The sequence below is a fragment of the Dermacentor andersoni genome, chromosome 5 (genome assembly GCF_023375885.2).
Source record: "Dermacentor andersoni chromosome 5, qqDerAnde1_hic_scaffold, whole genome shotgun sequence".
NCBI classification, from domain to species: Eukaryota; Metazoa; Arthropoda; class Arachnida; order Ixodida; family Ixodidae; genus Dermacentor; species Dermacentor andersoni.
In genome coordinates this window covers 161,627,219-161,637,343 of record NC_092818.1, presented here as the reverse complement: position 1 = coordinate 161,637,343, position 10,125 = coordinate 161,627,219, and the positions used below count along the sequence as shown (strand labels likewise).

Here is a 10,125-nt window from a genome sequence, read left to right as displayed (position 1 = left end):
TCTTTCCTGCGTCAGTCCATTTGATGTGTTTCCTAGTTTGTCAAGTAAAGGAGAGGTGTAACTCATAGGCATACCTGTGAAATACACTTTATTTTGCTTCTATTTTTTGGGTTTACGCGTCTTTGTGGCAAATATTGGGAATTATTCACATTTGTACTAGTAAAGGTAACCCCCCCCTCATTTGCATAGAAGAGTTATCTTGGGTTGCCCCCCTCCCCTGAAAAAAGATCCTGAGTACGTGCCTGGTGAGGGTATTTCACCACGACCTCGCACTTCTATATTTGTGCGCTACATTTGCATGCCATATTGCAGTTAGCATGAAGCCTCTACGAAATGTTAGAACCACAAAAATAAGTCTGCTAAACATTCTCGCTTGTAAGTAAGCTTGTTACATCATTAAGACATGCGCGCTGGAGCCATTTGTTCAGATATAGAGACTACAAACTTAGCATGTGTCAATGCGGTCACAAAGAAAGCTGTCCTTTATGTGTGTAAGCTGTCTCAACTAAGTACAGGATATCCAATTGTGGTTTCAGTTGAAAGAGGACGGTTGGCTCTTGCGAATAGAAATGAGTGTCTGTGGTTTTGTGAAATCTTGTCATCACTAGTGGCCCAGGGGTTACGCCTTCCACCAATTTGTCTGGTCATGGTTTGACTCCTTGTGCAAAAGCCCCATTGTTCAAGTTGCTCATCAGGCACGTTAATGCGGCTGATTGTCTGCATCGGTAAGGATAAGAGCTTCGACCTCCATGCCTGGATTGTGGAAACTGCTAGAAATTGTTTGCAATGCCCGCCTTTCAGTAGTCTGCTACTGAGCAACATCAGCTAGGTCTTCCATCGTCTTCACCACTCATTCCACAAAAGGTTGAGTTTCAAGTTGGTATATGCCTCATAAACTGGCCGGGAAAATTCCTATCCAAGTGACTCTCATGTGTAGCACTCTTATGTCTGTGTGTTGTGCTGTGCTCATCCTTCCCTCATTCCCTCTATAAAATTTAAAGTGGTGTTGCAAAGTGACCCATTCAGTAGGCATTTCCTAATCTATTTCTCTTTTTATTGCGATAGTAATTATATGGACACGCCAGGCGTATTTCTGCCGTCAGCGTCGCCATCGCCGTATGGTTCCGTATAAAGTCCAAAAGCGATAAAATGTCGCCGTGTGCTGTATGTGCGAGCGAAAGCGGGCGAGGGTGAGCCGGCGATCGCGGATCAATCTCGTGCGTACAAGAGAAGGAAGCGAGAAGGAAGGGCGCCGTCTTCCGTCGTGCGTGCTCCAACCATCACTCCACCACTACCATCACTCTCCATCGTAATGCAAGTGTTATTGCCTATTTATACCATGGATAAAGTTTGAAGTTTGAAGTTTATTTCCTTTCTTCATTACAGAAAGAGGAAACGAGAGCTAAATGCCATTTGGCCTGACAGGGGCTCTTGCTCCTAAGTGCGTTCGGCTTACATGATGATCCAATGTACGAAAAAAGCAAATATAACAAGAAACAAGCAAGTACGATGTAGAAAATACAAATAAACAAGACGATGTATACATTATGCAATGACTATGTGAAAAATACATTTATGCTTCAATTTTTGTTTGTGCAATCACATTACCGCGCAGATTAAGGAATACATATATAGTGCATAAAAAAAATTTAGTGCGAGAGCAATTTATGTGTAAATAATTTGATAGTGTACGAGTAGGTTTTTTTATACCTTGCTTAAAATTAGGCGCACAGAAATCAATTTTTTGCTCAACAATGTTTAGTAGCATTGGTATTTGATACTTTATATCCTGACGTCCGTAGTTAGTACGCGTGAATGGTATTTTCTTGATTTGATAACGTAATGGGTATCGAAGAGAAGTGGGTATGCTGACAACATGGAGCCTGTGTTTTTTTATATGTAAGAGTAATCTATAATAAAATCCTTGATTTGCTCGGATCAATAAATGTTTGCCGAAGAGATTGTGTGTGGGTAAGTCACGCGGCCTACCATGGTAGTTTTCAAAAATTCGGACTACTCGTTTTTGCAAGCTTAATAACTTATCATAGTTTTTTGTTGTAGTTGTTCCCCAGATCAAGACACAATAAGCTAGCTTCGAGTAAAAAAAGGCATAGTATATTGCTTTCTTTAGCCATAAAGGTATTAGATCACCTATTTTATACATACAGCCTACTAGTTTGCTAAGATCATTGCAAAGCTTATTGACATGATTGTCCCAGGAGAGGTTTTCTTGGAACCATACCCCCAAAAACTTTTGCGTTGTTACTTGTTCTAGCCTCTTTGCTTGAAATAGAACAGTTATATTAACAGGCAATGGCTTGTTTATCGGTCTAAATATTATATATTTGGTTTTGTTGACATTCAATTGTAGTTTGTTGATGTACAGCCATTCAGATAATAAATTTAAATAATCATTTATTTCTTTTTATATGGATTGCAACGAAGAATTTGCAAAGAGAAGATTAGTGTCGTCTGCGTACATGATGATATTAGGTGAGGAAGAAATGTTAGGAAGGTCATTGATATAAAGATTAAATAATATAGGACCAAGTATGGATCCCTGTTGCACGCCAGTCTGTATTTTGAGAAGTGAGGAAGTGGCCTGATTATATGAAACAAACTGGTAACGATCCGTTAAGTAACTTCTCATTAACTCTAATGCTGTATCACGTATACCGTAGTCATAAAGTTTGCACAGAAGTATACCATGATTTACGCTGTCAAAAGCCTTACGCAGGTCCAGAAATAAGCCTACCGTGTATAAACGGTTTTCCATATTTTGCAGTATTTGATGTTTTATATTTACGAAAAAGCATTTGATTCAGTCGAAACCTCAGCAGTCATGAAGGCACTACGGAATCAGGGTGTAGATGAGCCATATGTAAAGATACTGGAAGATATCTATAGCGGTTCCACAGCCACCGTAATCCTCCACAAAGAAAGCAACAAAATCCCAATAAAGAAAGGCGTCAGACAGGGAGATACGATATCTCCAATGCTATTCACAGCATGTTTACAGGAGGTATTCAGAGACCTGGAGTGGGAAGAATTGGGGATAAAAGTTGATGGAGAATACCTTAGCAACTTGCGATTCGCTGATGATATTGCCTTGCTTAGTAACTCAGGAGACCAATTGCAATGCATGCTCACTGACCAGGAGAGGCAAAGCAGAAGGGTGGGTCTGAAAATTAATCTACAGAAAACTAAAGTAATGTGTAACAGTCTCGGGAGAGAACAGCAGTTTACGATAGGTAGCGAGGCACTGGAAGTGGTAAGGGAATACATCTACTTAGGGCAGGTAGTGACCACGGATCCGGATCGTGAGACTGAAATAACCAGAAGAATAAGAATGGGCTGGGGTGCGTTTGGCAGGCATTCTCAAATCATGAACAGCAGGTTGCCACTATCCCTCAAGAGGAAAGTGTATAACAGCTGTGTCTTACCAGTACTCACCTACGGGGCAGAAACCTGGAGGCTTACGAAAAGAGTTCTGCTGAAATTGAGGACGACGCAGCGAGCTATGGAAAGAAGAATGATAGGTGTAACGTTAAGGGATAAGAAAAGAGCAGATTGGGTGAGGGAACAAACGCGGGTAAATGACATCTTAGTTGAAATCAAGAAAAAGAAATGGGCATGGGCCGGACATGTAATGAGGAGGGAAGATAACCGATGGTCATTAAGGGTTACGACTGGATTCCAAGGGAAGGGAAGCGTAGTAGGGGGCGGCAGAAAGTTAGGTGGGTGGATGACATTAAGACGTTTGCAGGGACAACATGGCCACAATTAGTACATGACCGGGGTAGTTGGAGAAGTATGGGAGAGGCCTTTGCCCTGCAGTGGGCGTAACTAGGCTGATGATGATGATGATGATGATGATGATGATGATGATGATGATGATTTAGGAGCGCATCCTAACATGATTTATTTTTTGGAATCCGTACTGCGCCGAACTAATAATAGAATATTTCCTTAAGAAACCTTCTAGTCGAGTGTTTAGAACAGTTTCAAAAAGTTTTGAAAAAAGAGGTAGTATAGATATGGGTCGGAAGTTGTTTACACTATGATCAGCACCGCCTTTATGAACCGGGCAGACTCTGGCTATGTTAAGTTTGCTAGGAAAAATTCCGGACTCAAACATTTTATTAATAATATGAGCTAATACATTAGAGATGATGTCAGACACATATTTTATAGGAGATGCCATGATACCGTCGAAACCTGCAGCACTGTTTGACTTAAAGTTTTTGATCACACTTTCTACTTCGGTTGGTGTCACCGTAAATAGCATTAAAGAATTTTGCAGCGACGGTTTCACAGTATGCCCTATCTCTTCTGGATCTGCTGCAGAAATGTTGCTGCAGCATTGAACAAAGTGAGTGTTTAGGATAGAGACGGCTTCTTCACCTGAAAGAGTGCCGTTAACCGAAGCTATTTGTAGGTCTTGAGGGCTAGCCTTTCCTCCAGATATTTTTTTAATTTCCAGCCAAACTTTTCTTGGATTCGTATATATGCGCGAGAACACCTTCTCATAATATTTTTCTTTTGCCTTTTTTAAATCTGAATTCACTTGGTTACGGTACTCCTTAAATTTAGCTAATTCATTCATGTCTATAGTTCGAAGGAATGTATGGTACATTTTATTTTTGTTTTTGATTTTTGTAAAAAGCACTACATCTATCCACGGCTTTCTAATTCTTTTGGGTCGTTTTGTAGCACTATGTTGTGGGAAAGCTATGTCGCAGCAAGTGATTACTTTATCGAAAAATGAATTGTATGCCTTATTTGGGTCACTTTCAGCTAGTTCAGATTCCCAGTTTTTTTCCCGAATAAGAGAGCGGAAATAGGCTAGCGTCGTTGTATCTATGAGACGGTAGGAATATACAGGCGCATTATGCTTGTATTACTGCGAACAAGGCAGAAAACAAAAAATTGGAAGGTGATCGCTTATATCAGAGGATATGACACCAGCAGTCACAGTGGAATCATGTACATTAGTGATGCACATATCTAATAAGGTTTGGCTGTGTGCTGTAACTCGTGTTGGCAAGGTTATAATATTCGAGCATGCGTAAGAGTACTGCAGGTGATTATATTCTCGTGTTATTGTATTTTCAGCCATCACATCTATGTTCGAATCACCTAGTATGGCAAACATTTTGCCGGTGCTGCTGAGATAAGCTAGCAGCAGCTTATTCACAAAGGAAATCTTTTTTATTCCCACAGGGTGGTCTGTAGACTACTGAAAATGTTCCTGCTTGAAGACGAATAGTGAGGCATTCAACGTTGCGATTAATTAGGGAGAAATCTGCAATTTTCGCCGAGTTTAGATCATTTCGTACATATGCTGCTAGACCACCACCTCTTGCGTAGGTACGGTTTAGTATTTGATGCCTGTAGTTTTCGAACTGTATGGGGTAGTCCTTATCAGATACCCACGTTTCAGTAAAAAGAAGAACGTCGGGATTAGTGTTGGTGTGTTGGAACAATTCTTCAATTCTATCTTGTTTATTTTTTATGCTTTGGACGTTTAAATGAAAGATTGAAATATGTTTTTGCAAACCCGCAGATATATTTGCAAATGAAATGTAATCATGATATAAAGATTTATCGACTGAAGCCATATCTGGACTTAAACCAATAAGAATTATTCTGACGAAATCAAGCTAAATATTAGGTTATCATCTTGCTGATATCTTCAGTGCTGAAAATATGCAGAATAGGAGATGTTTCATTGCGCATTGCCATTACTTTCCCTCCAGTGGTCCAGACATATTTCCAACCAACCTCATTCTTCCTTTGTTTCGCAGCACTTAGTAATTGTTTACCTTGTCTCGTCAAATGCTCATTAATGAATATAGGACGATTCTCATCAAAGCCAAGCATTCTGGCATTAATTTTTTCCTTTCGTGATTTAGCAAGAAAACTGTTCCTTTTGAAACGGCGCACAAATCGAACAATTATGTTTTGTTCATTGTGTTTCGCTGTCGGACTTGCGCAAATCGGCTTTTCTGAAAAAAAAAAAAAAAAAAAAAAAGGTAAGCCTATAGCCCAGTAGTATGCCGGCGAAGGCAGGTTCATTCCTCTGAGAAGCACTGATTTGTCATATCCATCACTCTCCAACCTAATGCAAGTGTCGCCGCCTATTTACGTGATGAATAAACGAATCGCGCGAGCCGGCTTTTCTGAAAAAAAAAGAAAAAGTAAGCCTATAGCCCATGGTAATATATTCGCGAAGGCAGGTTCACACTTCTTTAGAAAGCACTGCATGCATGGTTCGTCATATACACTCTCAATGCTCATGCAAGGGTTGCCGCCTATTTACGCGAAGAATAAACGAATTCCGCCAATGGGCTCTTCCGGTAGAAAAGATAACCCTGTGGCCTAGTAACATGTCGGCCAAGGCAGGTTCACTCACTTCTTCGGGAAGCGTTGGTTCATCATATGCATCACTCTCAGTGCTGATGCAAGTGTTGCCGCCTATTTACGCGATGAATAAACGAATTCCGCCAATGCATTCTTCCGGAAGAAAAGGCAACCCTGTGGCCCAGTAATATGTCGGCAAAGGCAGGTTCAATCAATTCTCTGGCAAGCGCTGATTCGTCATACAGGACACTCTTCATGCTGATGCAAGTTTTGCCGCCTATTTGGTTGGTTGGTAGAAACTTTTATTGGGTGTCCTGCAGACTGATGACCAGGGCTCAGGTCTCCCACGTCGGGACGTCCAGGCATTGCCAGTCGCCGCTTCTTGGGCCTGCTGGACGGCCCGCATTCGGTCAGCGACCGTGAAGCTGTGCAGGTCATCGGCCCACCTCGCCGAGAGAATATCGGGATTAATGCCTTTAGTGTTTGCCTCACATTCCTGAGAGCTTTAGTGTACGAGGATCTAAAGCGCAGACCTTGCGGGTGCTGTCGTGATAGATCTCAGGCAAGAATATGTGATATGCGAGCGGGTTTGGATAAGTATCAGTCTGTAGTTGCCACCAGGTGGTCGCTTGGGCATTGGATAACTTGTTAGGTGGACAGAAACTTCGTCGCGCCAGAAAGAAAGCCTTAGGTAATTCATTGTAACTCGTTAGCCTGTCCTTGTCTGCTTGAACCTCAAGGGCTGTTCTGTGACGGTCAATTATGTCGCGTGCAGAGGAGTGTGCCGTCTCGTTAAAGTGCAACTCCGGCGTTTTTTGAACCGTATTAGGATATTGTCATATTCAAATGGCACTGACAGTCCTGTCACCGGTAGATTGGTTAAATTTGCTTACAAATTCATCAATAATTTTAAATAACCAGTAAACGAGATACCTAAACCGATAGCTGCTTCGTGTGACGTCACGATGGGTCGATGACGTGATATACTACACTACCACAACGTAAACACTCAGAACGCGTGCTAAACACGCACTACACGTGGTATGACGTGGTGCTAACGCCAAAGAAGCGAATTTGATAATGTCTCTTGAAGGTACAGGGAGCGTTTACAGATCTTCCGAACTAGACAGCTGCGATTTCAGAGGCGATTTCAGCGACAGTGGTGGTGCAGTCTCTGGCGTCACAAACGCAGGTGGCCAGTAAAAAGCCATGAGTCCGGGAACGCAACCAATCCTTGAAATACATTTTCAGGAAAACTAAATGACTTGCAGCCCATACCGTTTGGCACAACTAATCAGAGTGCAAAAGAGAACGTATATTAAACATTTTGCTAAGTCTAGCGGGCATCGAAAAATCGCAGGAGTCGCCTGCCGTATCGCGTCAATGCAAGCCAGTCTATCGCACCACGAAGTGCGCATGCACTTGCTGATTCGCACAGAATAAAAGCAGCCACGCTATCTTTAATAAACCATTCCATTGCTTGCACCTGCTGTGTCAGTTGTTGTTACCCGTGCTACAGCAGTGGCGACGAGGATGGGATTTCATGTGAGCATGGTCTGCAACTGACAGGGTCGAATGATGGCATCTCGCCCACCGGTTTTCGACGAGACGGTGAGCAGCTGGAGCACGTACAGGATACGGCTGGAAGCTTATTTTGAGGGCAATGGAATTACCGACACGGCCAAACGCCTAGCTCTGCTGGTGTCTTCATTGAGCGATAATGTCGTGCGCATGTTGCAAGGACGCCTTCCAACCGTATCGGTTAACAGCCAGACTTACGATGAAGTCGTTAAATACCTCGAGGAACACCACAATCCCCAAGTTAATGAAATAGCGGCGAATTTCTCGTTCTTCATGCGCAAGCAAAGGGACGGAGAGAGCGTTCGGGAATGCATTGTCGACCTTCAGAGAGTGGCGGAAAGTTGCAACTTCGGCAACTCGCTGCACCGTATGCTGCGAGACCGCATAGTATGCGGAATCAGGGACGACGACGCACGACGCTGCCTGTTAACGCGGAAGAAGCTAACTTTTGAGGAGGCAGAAGAATTTGCCATAGCTTCAGGGAAAGCGCTAGGCGACGTTCGTGACATGCGAGAAGCAGACCCAGTGACTACGGGAACCAGCATTAATGTTGTACAGTTGCAGCGAGGACGACGACCCTGGACGAAGTGGAACACTGCAAAGAACGGCCATTCATGTGAGCGTTGCGGCGGCCCCCACGCAACACACATGTGCCGTCATCGAAACACTAAGTGCCACCATTGCGGCAGGAAAGGTCATCTGGCGAAGGTTTGCAGCAGTGGCCGCCCTCGGGAACGTGGTGCCTTTGCCGTCGAGGAAATTGAAGGTGAGAGCGAAGAAGAAATGTCGCTTGCTCTTGTCGCTCACAGCTCTGCCGACAGAGCTACGTTGAAGCCTCTCGAAGAAGAGTTGACATGGCAGGGCCGGAAATTGCGAATGATTCTATGCACGGGTTCTCCAGTCAGCGTCATACCGAAGAACATATTTAAGAAACATCGCAAATGGTGGCCGGCACTGGAAAAAACGTCGCACCGCTTAACGTGCTTCCTGGGGCCATTGCCAGTTGTCGGCGAGATAACCATGAGGGTTCAGTCTGGATCAACTGTTGTGACCAGCACGCTAATCGTGGTGGCATGTAACGGACCACTGCTCTGCGGCCGGAACACGATAGAGGCCTTCCGTAAGGCGGGTGTGTCCTTCTGGGACACTAGAACCACCTCAAGTGTAAATGTTGTTCGTGATAACAAGATGACGCCTCTGCTCGATGAATTTTTGGATCTCTTCGACAACAAGCTTGGCTGTTGCAAGGGCCCCCCTGTGCAATTACACCTCAAAGAAGGAGCCCGCCCACGTTTCTGTAAGGCACGTACAGTGCCTTATGCCATGCGCTCCAAAGTTTCGGCCGAGGTCGACCGTCTTGTACAAGACGGAGTGCTTTTGTCGATAAGCATTTCAGATTGGGCAACACCGGGGGTTCCGGGAGCAAAAAAGAACGGCGATATACGATTGTGCAGCGACTTCAAGTTCACAGTGAACCTGGCGTCGCACTTGGAACCGTATCCCCTGCCCAAAGCTGAAGACATATTTGCGGCGCTATCTGGAGCATCGCCGGAGTTGGTAGGCTTAGGAAAGACTGCGCTTGTGTCGGCGAGCAACCAGACCACGGTGATCGCGGTTTCCCGAGCTTGAGTTGTGCTTTGGAGAATCCTGAAAGCTTCCGGCGAAATCCTTCCCTTGGCGTAATTTCGGACTGCCGTGCGCCGTGTCGCTCAATCACTCACTTCTCCGAGAAGCGCTGGTTCGTCTCACTGTCAATGCAGATGCAAGTGTTGCTGCATATTTACGCGATGAATAAACGAATTGCGTAAATCGACTTTTCTAGAAAAAAAAAAAGGTAAGCTTATAGCCCAGTATCCAGTACTTCATAGAGAACTTAATGGACCTGGCTGAAGCAATATTTTTTGGGCTTATGGGCTTAGCGTTCTTTCCATTTTTTCGAGAAAATTAAACTGAGCTTATTCGTTTGTTTATCGCTTAAATCGGCGTCAGAACATACGTGGGGAGTGATGTATGCAAAGAACCATTGTCAAAGGCCGAGGGTTAAAGGAGAAAAATTTGATTAAACTAATACAGGCGTACATCTTCAGCCGGGTGAGCTTTGCAACGCCATATCTCGATTTGAAAGCGGTGGAACGAGAAAATATTGATTCTCTAATGAGAAAATGCGTAAAGAGAGCGCTG

General features: G+C 43.8%; 1 protein-coding gene across 1 annotated transcript; it reads left to right on the top strand.

Moving 5' to 3' along the window:
- Window positions 1–7,941: 7,941 nt before the first annotated feature.
- LOC129384911 (uncharacterized) lies at window positions 7,942–9,573 on the top strand. The gene has a single exon (XM_055070554.1). It carries the CDS (start codon window positions 7,942–7,944, stop codon window positions 9,571–9,573), a length of 1,632 nt encoding a protein of 543 aa, XP_054926529.1.
- Window positions 9,574–10,125: the final 552 nt, after the last annotated feature.

Coding starts and splice junctions, on each gene's coding strand:
- LOC129384911 (XM_055070554.1), top strand. CDS start 7,942: ATGGCATCTCGCCCACCGGTTTTCGACGAGACGGTGAGCAGCTGGAGC.